Genomic DNA, 21,823 nt, shown 5'->3' with positions numbered 1-21,823 from the left:
CACCCCGAGTAAATCCGCTCATCACAAACCTTCAGGTCTTCTCATGCCTCTTCCCATCCCGGAGCAACCTTGGAAACATATCTCTATGGACTTTATTGTTGAGCTTCCCAATTCTAAAGGAATGAATACCATTCTTCTTGTGGTAGATAGATTTTCCAAGCATTCACACTTTATTCCCTCAAGGGCCTCCCTAATTCTGCTACTTTGGCTGATATTTTTTCTAAATAAATTTTCAGATTACACGATGTGCCTATTTCAATTGATCCTGACATAGTTTCTCAATTCATCTCTAAATTTTGGCGTGCGTTTTCCCAGAGACTTGGGATTTCCCTTCTATTTTCTTCTGGATATCACCCTCAGACCAACGGTCAAACGGAAAGAATGAATCAGACCTTAGAGCAGTATCTCAGATGTTTCGTCTCTGAGTCTCAAGACAACTGGGTGGATCTTTTACCATGGGCCGAGTTTGCTATTAACTCTCTGAAAAATGAATCTACGCAAGAATCAGCTTTCTTCATTAATTTTGGATTCCACCCTAGCAGCCTTCCCCTCTCCTCCCTCCCTTCTGGTGTTCCCGCAGCGGATTCCCATGTCTCTAGGAGGAAGATTCTGAAGACTCTACAAACTGCCGTCTCAAGGGAAAAAACCAAGGCAGATCGACGACGCCAACCGGGTCCTTCATTTAAACGCGGAGACAGAGTGTGGTTGTCTTCAAAAAATATAAGGCTCAAGACCTCGTCTCTGAAATTGTCCCCGAGATTCTTGGGTCCCTTCAAGATACTGGAGAAAATTAACCCAGTCGCTTATCGCTTGGCACTTCCTCCCACCATGAGGATTCCTTCTGTTTTCCACGTGTCCCTGCTCAAACCTTTATTCCAAAGCTCCCACTTTCCAGACCCTTCTCGTAAACCAAACCCTGTGACCATTCACGGACAGCAAGAATATGAGGTGCATTCCATAATTGAATCTCGTTGGTCCAGAAACAACTTACAGTTCCTCGTTCATTGGAAGGGGTATGGTCCAGAGGAGCGTTCATGGATTTCTTCTCGTCATATTCACACCCCCAAACTCCTCTGGCAATTTCATCGAAAATTCCCCCAGAAGCCATGGCAGGATCGCCCGGAGATTGATCCTCAAGGGGGGGATACTGTGACAGTTCAGGGGATTCCTGCCTCTCAATGTGTCCCCGTCACCCCTGTTCTCCCTGCCTCTGGCCCTTCTCCTCTGCTTCCTCGTACATCTCTCCCTTACTCCTCCTGCACCCGTTCCTCTGCGCCCTCTCCGGATGCACATCCAGCTGTCACGCGCGTTCCCCGCAAGGTGCGCGTTTATCCCCAGACTCCTGATCCCTCCCGCGGCACTCCCGCGGCGCCGCTCTATTCCCTCTCCCGTCACATTACCTTCTCCAGCTGCACCTCCTGCCCTCTCACCGCCCGTGGCGGGCACCCCCACGGCGCGTCGCTCCTTGCGCTCCCTGGCACACACTGTGCGCACGCATCCAGCCCTTACACAAGGCGTGCGCACACGCTCCACTTGTAGGTCTTCCCTGAGCCCTGGTTCCGCCTCTCATAGTGTGCAAGCCATTTCCCTGTCTGATTTACCTGTCTCCTCCCTCACTCTTTCTGACCTATCTCTGCAACCCCTCACTCTACCCTCTGCTCCTCCTCTCTCTCCCATTGGTGCTCAATCCCTCACTCTGCCCTCTGCTCCTCCTCTCTCTCCCATTGGTGCTCCCTCCTTTATAATCCCTGTCTGTTCTCTAGCTCATTGCTCTGCATAGCTTCTTGTGACCCTTGTGTGTGCAGTCCCTATGCTTGGCTCTCTTGTCTCTTTCAGTGCTGTTTCCTGCTCCTGTTTACCTTTGGATATCCCTGGCTTGAACTCTGCTTTGAATTGGATAACCCTGCTTTCTCCTGCCCTTGGACCCTGCATTCGGATACGTTTACGCTGCCTTCTCCTATCCTTGAACCCTGGCTTATGGACTTGATTACGCTGATCTCTATTACCCCTGAACTCTGGCACACGGACATTACTATCCAAACTCTCATACCCTGGACATTGCAATTATCTGCTAACCTTTTCTCTACAGGCCCGGCAACGCAACTACCACACTCCGGGCACGCCCTCACTGCTGTGGGTGCGTGTTATACCCTTACCCACCTCAGTACTGGGGACTGGCCAGGTCTGCGGGCATACAGGCGTTACAACCAGGCTCTTCCGGCAGACGAGGCCATGGACTATCAGCGACTAAAGGCTGCTATTCTCGATCGCCTTGGCCTCCCTCCAGAGACCTATTAACAGTGGTTCCGGATGATAAAATACACAAACAGAGACAGACCCCGGGTCGTAGCCCACCGCTTAGTAGACTTATGTACCAGGTGGATACATCCAGAGAAGCATACCAAGGCAGAGATACTTGAACAGTTTGTGCTCAAGCAGTTCATACTGGCCCCCTCCTCCCGCTCCTGGGTAAAAATGCATGCTGTAACTTCCCTAGATTCAGCGGTCCGCTTGGTGGAAAACTTTCTTTGGGACGACAGCCAAGAGGGAAGCTGGGATCGGCCTGTGTAAACACCAGCTGCTTCCGGTGATGCAAGAGGCAGGAGAGCAGACAATAGAGGGGTCTGGCAGCTCGGGATGTCCAGTCAACCCGATCGTAAGACCCTTTTCCATCTTGGAGGGGCCCTGGTACAAACTCTCGCAGAGACACTCGACCCGGATCTGAGGCCATTGGATCACCAAAGGGAGGACACCACCAACAGTATTCCCCGAGACCCTGGACTCCCGTCACCCATTCGGTGGAGGATCCCTTCCTATAGCGGAGAGGTCCGAACACCGATCCCCGTCGAGAGGCCCGGCTAACGACCGAGTTTGGTGACTCAGGAGAGGATGAGATGGACTGTTCCTATGGCAGAACCATTGCCACTGCTTCTCTCTGAGGGGACCACGATCTGGGGTTGGTCCCAGCATCGGTGGAGGGGAAAACCGTAAACGCCCTGGTGGACTCGGAATCTGGAAAAACCCTGATCTTAGAGGGCCTAATTCCAAACACTATCCTATGACTCTCCATGGAATATCGAATGTATCCATGGGGATACAAAGAAATACCGGACGTCGAACATCTTCCTCCGCATCAATGATCGAGAGGCTAGACTGCTAGTAGGAGTTGCTCCCTGGTTACCTGCCCCTGTTCTACTTGGCCAAGAGTGGCCCTACTACAGAACATTGCTGGCCCTTGCTCAGACAGAGCCTACTTCTCCGGTACCAGAGAAACCCGGGGACTTGTTCCCCCTTTCCCCATAGATTTTTCCCCATAGACACCGTGTCCTATAGACGCGTAAACAGAGACTTGCGGAAAAAGACGACTGGTTAAGAAAGGCTGGGACTCTAAGTAAACTTAGTCAGCCCAACAAACTGCAAGTCATGGCGGGAAATGACCAGGACGGGGAACAGACAGATATTGGAATTTTGCCAGACCTGGCTCTTCCTGACTTACGTCAGAGGCAGAGGGAAAACCCAGCTCTGGCTAGACAATATGAGAAGATAGTAAGGGTCAACGATAACATAGTAAATGAACAAGGTGTAAGGGTGTTTCCACATTTCGAACTACTGAATGACATCCTATATCGTGTGAATAAGGTTACACAAACAGGGGAGGTCATTCGACAAATATTAGTCCCTACATTTTTATTAAAACAGTGTTTACCCTAGCCCATACTCTCCCATGGGGTGGTCATCTGGGCAGAGATAAGACCACGGACCGCATCTCGTCCCGGTTCTACTGGCCAGACATACATGGTGACTATGTGAGACATGTCCTGAATGCCAAAAGGGACAGAAGCCGGCTCCCTTGGTTCCTCTGCCCTTGGTCTCGGTCCCATTCGAAAGGATTGGTGTAGATCTAGTAGGACCTTTAGAACACTCTGCGAAGGGACATAAGTTCATACTAGTTGTCGTAAATGATGCCACCAGATATCCTTAGGCCTTCCCTCTGAGATCAGCCACTGCTAAACAGGTAGCTCACAGGCTGTTAGAGCTGTTCTCTCAGGTAGGACTGCCCCAGGTAATGTTAACCGACCAGGGAACAAACTTCATGGCGAAGTTAATGCAGGATGTCCTGAAGTTATTGAAGGGTAAATCCGTCCGGACCTCGGACTACCATCCTCAGACTGATGGATTGGTAGAGAGGTTTAGCAGCACTTTAAAAACCATGCTTAGGAAGTTTCTGGACACTTAAAAGCGAGCTTGGGATGAACTTCTCCCTTTCCTATTGTTTGCGGTATGAGAAATTCCCCAAGCCTCCACAGGCTTCTCCCCGTTTCAGCTCCTATATGGACGTCAGCCGTGGGGTATTCTGGACCTAGTGAAGGAATCCTGGGAGGAGGGGCCCTCTCCCAACAAGAATACCCTTCAGTATGTCATAGACCTGCGAAACCGCCAAGACATGATAGGTTGGTTTGCTAAGAAAAATCTTAAGTCTGCTCAAGAACGTCAAGAGAGGCAGTATAACCACAATGCCCGCATAAGGGTCTTCCAACCTGGGGACCAAGTGATGCTGCTATTACCGACTTCAGATAGTAAACTCCTTGCGAAGTGGCAGGGTCCTTTCCAAGTTCTACGCCGCACCGGGGAGGTGAACTATGAGATCTCTCAACCAGGGTACAGGAAGGGTAAACAAATCTACCACGTCAATTTCCTGAAACCCTGGAAAACGATGAGATCGTTATTCATCTATAGGTACACTATGGAAGGAGAGACCGATTTTGGTCCACAGCCTCCAAAGGGTAGTAGTTACAATGACCATCAGGTCCCTATGGCAGAGCAGTTAACAACGGAACAAAGGTCAGACCTACTAGAATTATGTGACCAGTTTCCAGATGTATTTTCCGAGCTGCTAGGGCAGACTGATTTAGTGTCCAATATGTTTGAGACAGAACCTGGCGTAAAAGTACGGTCCCGTCCCTACAGATTGCCAGAAGGCCGAAAAGACCTTGTAGAGAGGGAGATAATAGACATGTTGGAATTGGGTGTGATCATAGAGTCCCCCAGCGAATGGTATATTCCTATAGTGTTGGTCCCTAAACCAGATGGGAAGGTGAGGTTTTGCGTGGACCTCCGAAATATAAATGCCGTATCCAGATTCGATGCATACCCAATGCCAAGGGTAGATGAATTGCTTGACTCCCTTGGTAAAGCAGAGTATATCTCCACCCTAGACCTCATGAAATTACATTGGCAGATACCTTTATCAGAGGAATCCAAGTGCAAAACTGCCTTTGCCACCCCTCTCGGTTTATACCAATTCGTCACTATGCCGTTTGGGTTACATGGGGCTCCAGCCACGTTCCAAAGATTAATGGAGAAAGTACTACGACCCCATAGGGCTTGTGCTGCTGCCTACTTGAATGACATTGTCATCTATAGTAGGCACTGGCAGTTCCATATGAAAAGGTTAAGGGCAGTCCTAATGTCCTTAATAGAAGCAGGGCTCACTGCCAATCCAAAAAAATGTGACCTGGTAAAAGCCACTACAAAATATTTGGGCTATGCCGTTGGGGGAGGGATAGTAAGGCCACTAGCCAGCAAGGTGGCCACCATAAAGGAAGTCCCAACCCCATAGACAAAGACGCAGGTCCACTCCCTTTTGGGGTTAGCAGGGTACTACAGGCGGTTTATACCAGATTTTCAGAGATTACAGCACCTCTAACAGATTTAACAAAAAAGAGTGCCCGAACCCAAGTTAGATGGTCTTGGGAGTACCAAAGCGCCTTTGATACGTTAAAGAAATGCCTGTCAGAGGGCCCCGCTCTTCAGAGCCCACATTTTAAGGAGCCCTTCATAATTCAGTAGAAAAGAAGATCCTGGCACTCGGTCTTTGCAAAATGAAGATTTAATCACAGCCAAAAAGTCCAACGTTTCAACTGCACATGCAGTCTTTCTCAAGGTTGAGAAAGACTGCATGTGCAGTTGAAACGTTGGACTTTTTGGCTGTGATTAAATCTTCATTTTGCAAAGACCGAGTGCCAGGATCTTCTTTTCTACTGTGCCTATACATGGGACCTGCAGGACATCCCCTGATCCAGCGAGCACCGGCTATTTACCCTATTCATCCAAGTCAGATGTGTGCCAGATATACTTCTACTGATTGCCTTCATAATTCAGACAAATGCCTCCGAGGTAGGACTGGGAGCAGTTCTGTCCCAACAATTTGATGGTGTTGAACACCCCACATTGTTCATCAGCCGGAAGCTGTTCCCAAGGGAAGTGAGATATTCTGTCATTGAGAAAGAGTGCCTCGCTGTAAAATGGGCAATTGAGGCCTTGAGGCATTATGTTGCCTGGGTACACTTCACCCTGGTCCCTGACCACGCACCCTTGAAATGATTAAACACCATGATGGACACAAACTCGAGGTTGACCCGGTTGTATTTGGCCCTCCAGCCCTTCTCTTTTAATAGACAGCATAGGCCTGGGAGGAGCATGGAAATGCCGATTTTTTTTTTGTCGCGAGAAGGAGTGGAGTGTTGGGCTTCAGCCATGTGGGGCCCCAGCCACACATAAACAGGGGAGGTATGTGACAGGGTGAAGTCAGGTACTGATAATTATGCCTGGGAAACATACATCTGAGTTCTTCATCCAGTAGTCAGAAGGTTAACCCAGTAAGAATAGTTCGGCAATCAGGAAGTAAGCGGAGACAGCTGAAAACCAGCTTGATAAGGAAGCTAATGCTTGTAGAAGGTGACTGACTCAGACTACAGAGCTGTCTTGTGCAAGCTGCTATCCAGATGGATTTCCTACCCTCTCTCTAAGGGACAGAGAATCCCACACAAAGACACAGTAAGAACTTTGATATTGTTCCTTGACTATTGTGTTGTATGTTTAGGGGTTGGGAACTGGACAAAGCCAGCCCGATAGATAGGGCTTGAAGTGTTTAGCAAGTTCTCTCAATGGGGAGTAGGTGTTCTTTTTATACGTTTTGTTTTGCCTTAAAGGGACAGTGTGCCCAAATGTTTAGTTATGCTGTGAAGAAATAAAACCACTCAACATTTGCTTTAACCTGAAACTGCACACGTGGACTATTGTCTGACTTCGACTACAGGCCGTTCTGCCAAAGTCCCCTTCATGGGCAATGTTCTTACTGTTAAGTTACATAGTTGCTTAGTTACAAATAGTTACATAGTGTAGTAAATGAGGTTGAAAAAATACATATGTCCATCAAATTCAACCCATGTTAAAGTTACTCCTTAGGGCCAAGTATTACAGCCAGGAGTCATTGATACATGACCCCCTTTCTCACTGACATAACATTACAAGGTTCTATGGAAGCTATGCACTAAGGCAATTTTGGGGCATTTTCATTTTTCACCTCTTGGCATCAATGAGGGCTATCCATTAAACTATGATAGTGGAACCTCTTACTGTTGTCAATGGAAGTTTCCATGCGATAGTGCCCAGTCGCCACTATCGTAGTTTAATGAATAACCCCCAATGTATTAGTCTTTGCTCCAATGTGGGTCAACTTGTTATTTGGCAAATGTCAAAAAGAGTATATTCTCACAACCCAGGGGGAGCATAAAGGAGAAAAACAACAGAAAAAACAATCTAAGTGCAGACAGTAAATTCAAAGTGAAAAATGTGATGGTTATGTGGCTCTTCTGTGCAGCCTACTCACAAGATAGTAGTACTGTAAAGGCAATAACAGGTAACGTGGAATCTATGAAATCTTCTAGATGCAGACAGGATAAGGCTCTCGCTCAGAAGTCAGGTCGATTAGGGCATGGAAAAATAAAGAAAAATCTCCATAGTGCAGATCAATGGTACAAAAAGGATGCTTTATATTAATGCTTAAAAATGCACACTTACAATGTAAAAATGTAAAAACAACATTTATCACTCAAAGGGAATGTGGAATGATGGGGATAGTGCCGCAGCTTACCACACTGCCTCCGCTCCATGACCCCTGTATGTGTGGCCGTCTGTTCTCTTCCCCACACCGCAGCGTTCAGAGACCACCTCCGGCACTGTCTCCAGTGCGATACGTCACTTCCGGTCTCCTCAGGGAACTCCGTCGCGTCACTTCCGGTAAGGCTTGTGATGGACAGCTACCAGCACCAATCCTCTCTCTTCCTGGGCGGGTCAACACTACGCGTTTCGCCAATAGGACAGTTGGCTTCGTCAGGAGTATGACACCCCCCTCCCTTGTATACCTTATATACCACGATCAATTGTTAATGGTATTAAGCCTTCTATGCCTCATAGAGCAGGAGGAATCTGGAGTTGGATTTGATGTATACACATTATCATTTAAAAAGAGACAATAAGGATGGATACTTTAGAATTTAGAGTATAGACAGATATAAACATACACCCATCCATCAAATAGAGAATATATGATTAATTAATTAATGAATCAGACCCAAACAGCCTTATTAATAGATCGATGAGATCAAAAAATGAGATCAGGAAAGTAAAAAAAATCATAAAATGAGGGATAATAAAATGAGGGATAATAAATGGACTAATAAACTAATAACAAAAAATTGGGGAGAAAAAATGAGAATACAGATGAAAATATGAATACATCATAATTCCATGTTGAATACATCAAAATTCAATAATAATATACATAATAATATAAATTGTATGGACTACATAGGGTGTTTCTCAGGACATGTCAGTATACAATTGACCATATATAAATATATATAGACATATATAAACTTCTCAATTACAGCAACTGGGCCTAATGATGATAATAATAACAGGACACGCATTTTTAAGCATTAATATAAAGCAGGCCTGCACAACATAATGGCGGCGATTCCCTTCCCGGCACGCATGCGCAGGGCCCGCTCCCCCCCTGCTCCCTCTGCCCCCCCCACCCACAACGTGGGATGGAGGGGGAAGTAAAACAGCAAGCTCCTCTGCAGCAGAGGATTGGATGACTGGTGGAGCGTGCTGTGCGCGCGCACGAGCGCTCTCAAGTGCCCCCAACTTGCAAGTCAAGTTACTACTGCAGCCAAGTACATGTCACTGCCTCACCTGGTGCTGTCCTGTCCTCCATTGCGGTGCCACGCTGCTCACTGAGTCTCAGTGTGTGTGTGTGTGTGTGTGTGTGTGTGTGTGTCCTAGGAATTATACATTCTTTTGATTGGAGGTGCAGGGGGGTCATTGGAGGTGCAGGGGGGGGTCATTGGAGGTGCAGATGAGGGTGATTTGAGGGGCAGGGGTTGGTCATTGGAGGTGCAGGGGAGGGTGATTGGAGGTGCATGGGAGGGTGATTGGAGGTGCAGGGGAGGGGGATTGGAGGTGCAGGCGAGGGTGATTGGAGGTGCAGAGGAGGGTGATGTGAGGTGCAGAGGGGGTGATGTGAGGTGCAGAGGGGGTGATGTGAGGTGCAGGGGGGGTGATTAGAGGTGCAGGCAAGGGTGATTGGAGGTGCAGGGGAGGGTGATGTGAGGTGCAGTGGGGGTGATGTGAGGTGCAGAGGGGGTGATTGGAGGTGCAGGCGAGGGTGATGTGAGGTGCAGGGGAGGGTGATGTGAGGTGCAGGGGTGTGATGTGAGGTGCAGAGGGGGTGATGTGAGGTGCAGGGGGGGTGATTGGAGGTGCAGGGGAGGGTGATTGGAGGTGCAGGGGTGGTGATTGGAGGTGCAGGGTAGGGTGATTGGAGGTGCAGGGGAGGGTGATTGGAGGTGTAGGGGAGGGTGATTGGAGGTGCAGGGGGGGTAATTGGAGGTGCAAGGGGGGGGTGATTGGAGGTGCAAGGGGGGTGATGGGAAGTGCAAGGGGGGAGAGTGATGGGAGGTGCAAGGGGGGAGAGTGATGTGAGGTGCAAGGGGGGAGAGTGATGTGAGGTGCAAGGGGGGAGAGTGATGTGAGGTGCAGGGGGGGAGAGTGATGTGAGGTGCATTGGGGGAGAGTGATGTGAGGTGCAGGGGGGGAGAGTGATGTGAGGTGCAGGGGGGGAGAGTGATGTGAGGTGCAGGGGGGGAGAGTGATGTGAGGTGCACGGGGGGAGAATGATGTGATGTGAGCGCACGAGCGCTCTCAAGTGCCCCCAACTGTCAAGTCACTACTGCAGCCAAGTACATGTCACTGCCTCACCTGGTGCTGTCCTGTCCTCCATTGCGGTGCCACGCTACTCACTGAGTCTCAGTGTGTGTGTGTGTGTGTGTGTGTGTGTGTGTGTGTGTGTGTCCTAGGAATTATACATTCTTTTGATTGGAGGTGCAGGGGGGTCATTGGAGGTGCAGGGGGGGTCATTGGAGGTGCAGGGGTGGGGGTCATTGGAGGTGCAGGGGGGGTCATTGGAGGTGCAGGGGAGGGTGATTGGAGGTGCAGGTCCAGAGGAGGGTGATTGGAGGTGCAGGGGAGGGTGATTGGAGGGGCAGGGGAGGGTGATTGGAGGTGCATGGGAGGGTGATTGGAGGTGCATGGGAGGGTGATTGGAGGTGCAGAGGGGGTGATTGGAGGTGCAGGGGAGGGTGATTGGAGGTGCAGGGAGAGTGATTGGAGATGCAGGGGAGGATGATTGGAGGTGCAGGCGAGGGTGATTGGAGGTGCAGGGGAGGGTGATGTGAGGTGCAGAGGGGGTGATGTGAGGTGCAGGGGGGGTGATTGGAGGTGCAGGGGAGGGTGATTGGAGGTGCAGGGGGGTGATTGGAGGTGCAGGGGGGTGATTGGAGGTGCAGGGGAGGGTGATTGGAGGTGCAGGGGGGTGATTGGAGGTGCAGGGGAGGGTGATTGGAGGTGCCGGGGAGGGTGATTGGAGGTGTTGGGGAGGGTGATTGGAGGTGTTGGGGAGGGTGATTGGAGGTGCCAGGGAGGGTGATTGGAGGTGCCGGGGAGGGTGATTGGAGGTGCAGGGGAGGGTGATTGGAGGTGCAGGGGAGGGTGATTGGAGGTGCAAGGGGGTGATTGGAGCTGCAGGGAGGGTGATGGGAGGTGCAAGGGGGGAGAGTGATGGGAGGTGCAAGGGGGGAGAGTGATGGGAGGTGCAAGGGGGGAGACTGATGTGAGGTGCATGGGGGGAGAGTGATGTGAGGTGCAGGGGGGAGAGTGATGTGAGGTGCAGGGGGGGAGAGTGATGTGAGGTGCAGGGGGGGAGAGTGATGGGAGGTGCAGGGGTATAGAGTGGTGAGGTGCACGGGGGGAGAATGATGTGAGGTGCAGGGGGGGAGAGTTATGTGAGGTGCAGGGGGGGAGAGTGATGTGAGGTGCAGGGGGGGAGAGATGTGAGGTGCAGGGGGGGGAGTGATGTTCAGGGGGGGAGAAGGATGTGAGGTGCAGGTGGGGTGGGATGTGTGTGGTGTGCAAGGGGGTATTATGTGTTTGATGTGGAGGGGGAGTATTACTGTATGTGTGTGGGTGAGGGGGAGAGATTGGGGTATGAGAGATAGATGGGGAGTATCACAAAGGTTGATAGTGAGGGGTTCTGGGGGAGATATATAAGGATGATGATGATGAGAGGTGCTGGAGGAGAGATGATGATGATGATGGTGATGATGATGATGATGATGATGATGATTTTATCTGTGCGGCCCAAATTTGTTTTCCTTGGAGCTGTTCGGCCCTTCTCGCTTTACAAGTTGTGCAGGCCTGGTGTAAATAATCCCTCTGCTGGTGCAATTAATATACTCATGAATTTTAAAGGTGTTCTCTTTTTTAATATTTGTAAACATTTTGGTAGGGGGCATGTATGCACATGCCTTACATCTCCCACAGGGGAATGATTCCTGTGGTTTGTGATCAAGCCAAGTCCTATTTGGGACTGGTTGGTAGTGGCTATGAATTACTCTATCTTTTAGGTGGGAGATGGATTCAAAACCTCCACCAAATCCTCATCTTCAGTAAGTAAATGCCAATGCTTTGTAAAAATACGTTTAAGGTCATGCCTCTGCATATTATATGTACCAATAAAACGTATAACTTCCTTTGTGTCTACCCTTGTTTTATTTTGGGTCAATAGTGTGTCTCTGTGTATGCAGTGCTCTTCGGTATGCTTTTTGGACAACTCCCTTGCTATACCCCCTTTCATAAAAACTTTGGCTCATTTCCCCCGCCTTTATGACAAAGTCTGACATCGTTGAACAATTACGTCGAAGACGGAGGAATTGGCCGATAGGTATATTTTGAACAATGTGATTTGGGTGATGGCTATCAGCCTTCAATATGCTGTTCGTAGCAGTTGGTTTCCTGAATAGTGTGGTTTCTAGGTACCCACTGATCCCTTTGTAAATTGTTATATTCAAAAAATCAATACTTTTTTTGTCCATCTGCATAGTCAGTTTTAAATTGCATTCGTTATTATTTAATTTTCCAACAAAATCATTTAGGAGTTAGATGTACCCTTCTATAATAGCAGAATATCATCAATGTACCGGACCCATAGAATGATGTTGTCCGCATACATTTCCAGGTCACAGCCAAAGACCATGGTTTCCTCCCACCAGCCTAGATATACATTGGCGTAGGTGGGGGCACACGTGGTCCCCATGGCTGTGCCCTGGATTTGATGATAATATTTTCCATTAAATATGAAGAAATTGCTGCTTAGTGTGAAATCCAGCAACTTGATGATGAATGCATTATGCATTTTTGCTTCCGTGTTTCTTGATTTTAGAAAGAAATTGATTGCCTCTAGGCCAATCCCATGTGGTATACTTGTGTAGAGATTGACTACATCTATGCCTACCAAATAGGTGTCATCATCAATTTGCACATTGTCAATTTTCAACAGGATATCTTTTGTGTCTTTTAAATGTGAAGGGAGGGAACTCACAAATTATCTTAAAAATTTATCAAGGTATACACTTGCGTTTGAAGTGACATTGCCTATCCCCGATATGTCCTATTGCCGATCCCCGAGTGTGCGAATCTGTTGAAAGATCCTAAGTGCTATAGGACATTAGACATGGACCCCACAGAAAGATTATTTAAAAAAAAAAAAAAAAGAGTAGTAGTAGTTCATAGCCACTACCAACCAGTCCCAAATAGGACTCGGCTTGATAACAAACCACAGGGATCATTCCCCTGTGGGAGATGTAAGGCATGTGCATACATGCCCCCTACCAAAATGTTTACAGATATTAAAAAAGAAAACACCTTTAAAATTCATGAGTTTATTAATTGCACCAGCAGAGGGATTATTTACACTATCACATGTATATGTGATAAGATTTTTGTGGGAAAAACTTACCGTCAGCTAAAGATACGTATCCTTGAACATCCGGGATCCATACGAAACAACCACGACACACCTGTGGCTAGACATATAAATGGTGTCCATGATGGCGACTGTAACAGCTTACGCTTCGCAGGTATTGAACAAGTACCACTGGGACCCCGAAAAAGGGGACTGGAACAAGTTATTACTCCAAAAAGAATGTAAATGGATATACACTCTAAAGACACTCAGTCCCATGGGGTTAAATGAGGGATTTATATATTCACCACTTATCTAACATCAGGGTCCTTGACAGTGTACATCTAGCTAGATTAAATATATTAAATGGCTAGACAGACCGTATTGACCTTAAGGGCGGTCTACCCAGTGAGTTTTCACTCCTACACTCAAACATAGACTAATGTATGGCATAATACAGACGAGTGTCCATAAATAATCTCATTTCTGCTGGTGCTTTTTGAAACTATAACATATCACACTGAGGTTGTAATTATCCGGAGATCAAACAAGAGTACTTTGGAATCTGTATTCTGAAATGGTCCTGGGCATACACTATTCATTACAAATAACTAAAAATAGCTACAAATTGAATGCTATAATAACTGTCTGATAATCAGACTGCGGGAACCAAACCAATAGGGATACTCAGAAGCACCTATACGCCGCTAATCCAGCCCCCAGGAGGGTATAAATACCTTATGTTTTAGGAGTGAAAGTACGCTCATCCCCCCTTGAAGAAGCGCCAAGAGGCGCGAAACGATCGTCGGGTATCAGGCGACGCGCAGATTGATGACGTCAGCCGGTTTCGTTTTCGGAGTTGAGACGGAGTATGATGCAAAAACGGATGCACTATAGCTGAACGGTTGTATGAACTATGTGGGCAACCCTGACAATATGTATATACTAAGTATACTGCAAACTAACTAAACAGGATTACTAAACAAGTTTTTGGGCAGTACAGATGTCGCAGTAGATAAATCTGCACAGTTTGCGGTGATGCATTTGGGGTTTATCAGGCATACTAATGGCTTCTGACTATTGACAGCTATACCTACGTTTATACACCTTGGTTATAACAAGACATACAGCTTGCATATCTGAATTTGTGAGGCTATATTGACATATTGAGTTTATGTATGTCTACAAATTATATGCACACGTTTGAATTCATTGAAAAGCATATCATATATTTACATACAATATATTTGCATACTCCACCGCTATCTCTTTTAGATGATTTTATATATATACAAGAAAATGTTATAAAAAGGAAATATTTTTGTCCATACTTAGAAGAGTTAGAATAAAATAATAAATAATTTTTTGTTTTGTGTTTTTAAACCTCCTGGCTTCCCATATGGCCTGGGATTTGTTCCTTATAAAGATGTTATGATTGAGCTGTGTGCAAACTAATGGGAACTCCTTTGGTGGTCATTCTGGATCATTTTTTGAAAATAGTATGTTTCTATTTCCCATGCACCTCTTTATGTTTATAAATAAGATTTGAATATTAAGGTAGAGCAGTAAAAACCACCTCCTACGCTATAGATTCCACGTTACCTGTTATTGCCTTTACACTACTACTATCTTGTGAGTAGGCTGCACAGAAAAGCCAAGATAACCATCACATTTTTCACATTGAATTTACTGTCTGCACTTAGATTGTTTTTTTCTGTTATTTTTCTCCTTTATGCTCCCCCTGGGTTGTGAGAATATATATCGATCATCTGGGACCAGTGAAGACAGTCCCTTCCAGAGGGTTTGAGCAGGGGGTTACAACTTTTACTTATCATTCTATGTTTGCACTATTTTAGTCACTTAAAGGCACAAAATATTGAGTGTTTAACATTTTTCACTTTATTATTAGTGAGCACTAGTATTGTTTTTAGCGCCTGTTTCTACACCATCACTCTGTCACAAAATGTTTGTCTTTTGTTGTTTGGGCTGCTTACTGCTAGTTAAACTATGGATACTGCCAAGGGTAGTCTGAATGTCTTTTCTAAAAGATTATTAAGAAATGTTAACTTTGATAAAGAAATAGAAGAGGAAATTGTAGTAGATGAGAGTGTGGGGAATACAGTAGAAGTGGAATTTGTGAAATTAGAAAGATTACTAGTGAAAGATACTAGAAAATGGCTAGATGTCATCTTTTTGGAACAATACAAAAATTGCAATAGAATTCCTAGGGGAATCGAGAATCCTCAAAAGCCCCTCCTTTGACTTAGAAGACAGTGATTTTCTTAAAGTGTGGAATGAGGTTTTAGATACCTGTTCACAGACATTAATTGATTTAATTATTAAATAGCAAAAAACACATTTGAAAATATTAGGTGAGGAAATAGAGGCTATCCAGGAGATACTTACCCCCCTAGTGAATACACCAGAATTCATTGACAAAGATAAAGTTCTACAAAAGAAACTAGGCACTCTAGAAAAAGAAGTAGAAACAGCTAAAATGCGCAAATTTAAGCGCGATGAAGAAGATTATATCAAGGGCGAGCAAAGGACATGGAATAAGAATAGAAATATTAGGAGAACCTGGGGACGTGGGAAAAGCAGAGAAAATTTAGATTATCATGGATCACATAAAAAACATTTTCCAAGAAAAGACAATGATGAGAGTAGAGAGAGGACATACTATTGGCGAAACGCGTAGAGTGGACCCGCCCAGGAAGAGAGAGGATTGGTGCTGGTAGCTGTCCATCACAAGCCTTACCGGAAGTGACGCGATGGAGTTCCCCGAGGAGACCGGAAGTGACGTATCGCACAGGAGACATTGCCTTTACACTACTACTATCTTGTGCGTAGGCTGCACAAAAGAGCCAAGATAACCATCACATTTTTCACATTGAATTTACTGTCTGCACTTAGATTGTTTTTTCTGTTATTTTTCTCCTTTATGCTCCCCCTGGGTTGTGAGAATATATATCGATCATCTGGGACCAGTGAAGACAGTCCCTTCCAGAGGGTTTGAGCAGGGGGTTACAACTTTTACTTATCATTCTATGTTTGCCTAATTTCTCAATATGCACCATCCCGACTCGTTCTGCTCAAGGATGTCTTGAGAGGATGTCTTCTCTCTACACCTTTTGTATCTAAAGCCCTCTCCCACCTTAAAAATTTCTCACTCACTGCCCCACACCTCTAGAAAGCCCTTCCCCTCAATACCCGACAAGAACCCACCGTAAAACACACCAGCTTAACGAAGACCCACCGTAAAACACACCAGCTTAACGAAGCATATGAGTAGCACCGTGGCTAATACTATACACCTGATGCATAAAGCTTGGCCCCTTGCAGACGCGCTTACCAGAATGCCCTTCCACTGTCTCTGTACGTTCTTCCTATCTAACAATTAGATTGTAAGCTCTTCGGAGCAGGGACTCCTAAATGTTACTTTTATGTCTGAAGCACTTCTTCCCTTTATGTATTATTCGTTATTTATATGATTGTCACGTGTACTACTGCTGTGAAGCGCTATACATTAATGGCGCTATATAAATAAAGACATACATATATAATGTCCTGAGCTGGAGTTATACACCATATCCAACCTTTCTTTAACCTGATTGCCTCCTTCATTCTGAACTGGTGATAGAAAGTATCAGTAACAGTTGCTCTCAGTCTCTGTTTAACACCCATAAAGCATCAATAGAACATCACTTACGGTATCTGGAACACATACCGCTTTTGCATGCATTCCACAGTAACCAAGGTTACCTCATGTCACTTCCTGTGACAGTAGGTCCTTCCATTACCTGTGCTCCACTTGCTGGTGTCCTCCTACTCCAGGGTACAATGCTACTGATTTTGCCATCGCTGATAAAGATGTCGGCTGGAGAGACAGTGTTGCCAGCTACCACCCTCTTACTCCTAATGATGCTGACTTTTGATCCCAGCGCCACATCGATAATTCCTTTTAGAAAGGTGAAAAGAGTGCGTAAGACAAGATATTCCAGTAATAACTGTTCTGCATACAGGAAACAAACCATCTGATGCTCTCGTGGCCTGCCTGATATGTAACGGGCCTGGCACGCCAAAGCTCTATTGACATACCACGTACATCATCATTAAAATACTCCTTTTCTAGAGGATGATCGGGCTGACCTCTCCAGATGGCCCGATCACAACAAAAGTAGTACTTCCTGTACTCAGTTTGGAGGACATAGCGGCCATGATATCAATACCACAATTCTGGAAGTCCAGCAGCATTCAGGGACACCAGACTTCAAGCGCTGTCTAAAGTTACATAAAGAGATCTTCTTATAATCGCTCGGTAAACAGCATTATCTGATCTTGACATTTGCCCTAAAAACTCATGGTGACAGACATAAAGGCCTATGTATTGAGCCCTAAAAAAATGTAAACAGAGCAATTTGGCTGAAGTGGGTGAGTAAAGACACTGACACTTGTCACAGTTTGAATTGGAAAAGCTTCGTTTACATCCATGTGTCGGCTTTTCGTGACCTTGGGCAAGTCACTTTATGTCCCTGTGCCTCAGGCACCAAAACATATAATGTAAAGTCATCTGGGCAGGGACTGTGTCTATAACATCCTATGGACAGTGCTGTATACCACATGCTATACTGTAATGTGAAGCGCTTTGAGTCCCATTGAGAGAAAAGTGCTATATGAAATAAAGTTATTATTATACATTTTGCATCAAGGTACAGTATCTTGCACCTATTTTTTTCCAGATGCATCTCTTACTGATCTTGATAAAATTTACAAGAAACATGTCAGCTGACATGAAACCAAACTGACAATAACTTAATAATAAGACACCCTTTTCTGGAGTTTGGTACAAATATCCCAAAGTCACTATGTATAAGGTAGCCTCATACAGTATACAACAAAAGACAAAAAGCTCCATTGCTACAGCCAGTATGACAAATTATATAGTTAAACACGTGTCTGTCTCTTCTCATAAGTAGGGGTCATATAGTCAAATTCTTTGGCCAAAGTGTGTTAAGCCTGACCCCACACGAAGGTCATAACACTACCTGCAAACGCTCTCTTAACTTCTCTAATGGGGGAGATATTTCTGAATAGATTGGTCATTCACGGGTGCAGAGCAAGACCTGCTATTTAAAAGTGGGATTTGACTAGATGACAGATAAGTATTTAACTATATAATGTGTCATATTGTCTGTAGCATGGGGCTTTTTGTCTTTTGTTGTACACACGAGGTCACAATTCCCGTAGCACTCTTTTTGACATAAAATGATGTGGTGTGGTGGTTTGGGTTCTGAGCTAGTAGGGGTTGTGTGAGCCTCATACAGTATCAAGATATTCTTCCCTAATAAAACCATAGGGTTGAAAACATTCCTCCAGAGAAATAGTGAAGAAATGTTCATCCAAACCCATAACATGTTATAAAGAGCCCTTTATTTTAAATTATAACAGGTCATGGGTTTGGCTCAAAAGTGCCCAAGGTAAGTAAGGACTAGTCCTGGTACAGTAGCTCTGCAAAACATGTCCTGGAAATATCTGCAGGTACATCTGATAATAGTTGAAATGTAGCTTCATGTTTCAGGAAGATGCTTCAAAATCCAGTCATCTCCTCACCCATAATTCCCCTAGACGCTCCGGATGGAAGCAGGAAAGGAGCAGAATCCTTACAAACAGGGAACGCTACAGTGAAAATGGACAAGAGGTAGGATGCAATAGTAGAAATAATTTGCTGTATTATAATGTGTAGTGTCCAGTTTCCCACGCTAATATCACAGAAACCAAATTAGTTGTTTTCTAACTTAGCACTGAAGGCGGTTGATATGTTTTATGTGTTACATATATACTGTACTTATAAACTGTACACATTCATCCTTTTCACTAATCAAACCCTCTCTCTCTGTACTTCCAACTCTCTTATTAGAATTACGGGAGAAGTCTCCCACAAGATCATTTTTAAACATTGGTACCTATGATTTTCAGTTACCTGATTTAGGTTTTAAAGACATCACAATATCCCAGTAGTTGCTGGATGTTTCTTTTTGTGTCCGTCTCCTTTGTTTTTCTTACTTCTCTTCTCCTCTCTACTTCTATCACTTTGTCTCCAAGTCACCCTGCTTCCCTTCCTTTTCCTAGACACTCCCCTGTATCCCTTTTCTTCTCAGACTTTGTGTACAGTATGTCTCTTTTGTCCTCTTGTTTTCTATCTCTATTCCTTTATCTATCATAACCAATGCTTTCTCCCTTTCACTATGTTCCTCTCTTATTCTCTGCTTCCCAGCATCACTGTCCCACTCACTCTCTCTCTCTGCAACCTTTGCTCTCTGGCAACTGCATCTGATTTTCATGTGTTTGCTGTTCTGGACATAAGCTTAACCATATTAATTGCTTGTGATGCCTACTGCCCCGCCAGTCTAATGTTTTCCCTACTGTGAAAGTTAATTAATTACTTTCCTTCCCAGAAGTAAATAGGACTCTGGTGCTACCAGACAAACATCCATCCAGCAAATGATATCAGTAATGTAGATTTCGGACACTCCATATACAGTAAGAAATATATATCCTGTGAGTAGAAGGTGAGGGGAGACTAGTGTCTAGTGTATCCAGTCGGCATACACATCCAGCAAATACTGACACAAGAATAATTCTTCCACACACTATACAGTAGCATAATAGTAAGCATTAAGTAAAGACTCACTATTGATGAATATCCAATGAATCCTTCTGGAGATCCAGTGATGTGGATCCATGGAGTAGAACGACAATAGAGTGGAGGGAAAACAGAGCACCACCCAGAGTACAAAAAATGATCCAGAGGGGGCTCACTCATAAGAAAAATAGTCACATTTATTAGATCATACAAAAACCTCTAGAGAGGCAGCTTCACACAACGCATTTCGCGCATTGCGTTTCATTATGGCATTCCTTCCCAGGAGGACAGACACCAAATCCCTCTAAGGGGATATATATATATATGCAAATACAACTGTATGCTCATCTGCATGTCTTAGGCAGGTCTGCAACCCCGCCTTTCCCCATTATCACCCAGCATACAGCACATCCACTGCAGCAAGGGATTCTGGGAAATGACATGCAAATGAGCACACAGTGTCACTTTTTGCCTCAAAAACCATTTTTAACATGGTTCCCTATAGGCTTAAGCTTGCTGCATGGTCACAGCTTTGAGCACAGCCAGGGTTAAGGTGCATACCCAGAAAACCACCCACAGACAGCTGTTTCGACCTTGATGGGTCTCATCAGTGTGGGGTTGATTTTAACTGGGTATGCATGAGAGGCTATGGGATAGGCTATACCATAATACTGAGTTAAGTTATGGTGAGTAAAAAAAGTGACAAAAACCCTCCACAGGAAAGCAAATATGCAAATACAACTGTATGCTCATCTGCATGTCTTAGGCAGGTCTGCAACCCCGCCTTTCCCCATTATCACCCAGCATACAGCACATATATATATATATATATCTTATACTATATTTGTGAAAGCACTGTATGCCTGTCTGCATCTCCTGTGTCCCTAGGGACAATCGCATTGCACCTTTGGTCTGTCACTCCACCTCAGGCCATGCTGCGGCCCGCCCCCGCACACCTCTCATTGGTCTGCACTGCCACACTATCACACACATCACTCAGCTACACCACTGCCACACTCTCCCACCCCTCACTGAGCTTTGGGAACGCTTCGCAGCACCTAACCCTCACTGCTCTGAGAGAGCTTCGCAGCCCCTAACCCTCACTGCTCTGAGACATTTGCACCTAACCCTCACTGCTCTGAGAGAGATACATTTGCACCTAACCCTCACTGCTCTGAGAGAGATACATTTGCACCTAACCCTCACTGCTCTGAGAGAGTTCGCAGCACCTAACCCTCACTGCTCTGAGACATTTGCACCTAACCCTCACTGCTCTGAGAGAGATACATTTGCACCTAACCCTCACTGCTCTGAGAGAGCTTCGCAGCACCTAACCCTCACTGCTCTGGGACCACGCTTCACAACTCTCAACACAGAAAACCCTCACCGCCTGCTACCACGAAAAGAACTGCAGAATCAGGTACACACTCTTACCTAAATAAATATTGCTTTCACCACTGCACACCCTCACACAACACCGCACGATCACCTCACACAAACACACACACACACACACACACACACACAGCACTAACCCCCCCCCCCTAGCCCACATCACAGTCTGCTCCTCACCGCACGCAACTCCCCCGGAGGCCGCAACACACACAGCATTAACCCCCCCCCCAGCCCACATCGCATTCTGCTCCTCACCGCGCCAACGGATACCGCACGCAACTCCTCCCGAGGCCGCAACACACACACAGCATTAACCCCCCCCAGCCCACATCGCAGTCTGCTCCTCACCGCGCCAACGGACACCGCACGCAACACCCCCGGAGGCCGCAACACACACACAGCATTAACCCCCCCCCCCCTGAGCCCACATCGCATTCTGCTCCTCACCGCGCCAACGGACACCGCACGCAACTCCTCCGGAGGCCAAAACACACACACACCCCATTAAACCCCCCCCCGAGCCCACATCGGACTCTGCTCCTCACCGCGCCAACGGACACCGCACGCAACTCCTAGGGAGGCCAAAACACACACACACCATCGCAACACACACACGGCATTAACCACCCCCCCCCCCC

The 21,823-nt window shown here is 46.1% G+C and overlaps 1 protein-coding gene and 1 long non-coding RNA gene across 3 annotated transcripts in view; one reads left to right on the top strand and one right to left on the bottom strand.

Annotated features, from left to right (window-relative positions):
- LOC142465547 (uncharacterized) overlaps window positions 1-21,823 on the top strand; it is a 77,911-nt gene that overhangs the window by 2,245 nt on the left and 53,843 nt on the right. The window contains exon 2 of the long non-coding RNA XR_012787918.1: window positions 18,726-18,845. This is a non-coding gene — a long non-coding RNA (uncharacterized LOC142465547). The remainder of the gene's footprint in view (window positions 1-18,725; window positions 18,846-21,823) is intronic.
- The window catches only part of LOC142465546 (allantoinase, mitochondrial-like), a 124,729-nt gene that overhangs the window by 81,927 nt on the left and 20,979 nt on the right, over window positions 1-21,823 (bottom strand). The window contains exons 1-2 of one of the 2 annotated variants that reach the window (XM_075569538.1): window positions 19,128-19,524; window positions 16,948-17,105 (exon numbers count right to left, since the gene is read on the bottom strand). In XM_075569538.1, the coding sequence (XP_075425653.1) occupies window positions 16,948-17,105; window positions 19,128-19,149 (180 nt within the window). In that variant the 5' untranslated portion in view covers window positions 19,150-19,524. Of the gene's footprint in view, window positions 1-16,947; window positions 17,106-19,127; window positions 19,525-21,823 lie in introns of those variants that run through there. The other variant, XM_075569537.1, reaches the window with a different exon arrangement.

The sequence above is a fragment of the Ascaphus truei genome, chromosome 14 (assembly GCF_040206685.1).
Source record: "Ascaphus truei isolate aAscTru1 chromosome 14, aAscTru1.hap1, whole genome shotgun sequence".
NCBI classification, from domain to species: Eukaryota; Metazoa; Chordata; class Amphibia; order Anura; family Ascaphidae; genus Ascaphus; species Ascaphus truei.
This window is presented reverse-complemented; position numbering and strand designations above follow the sequence as displayed.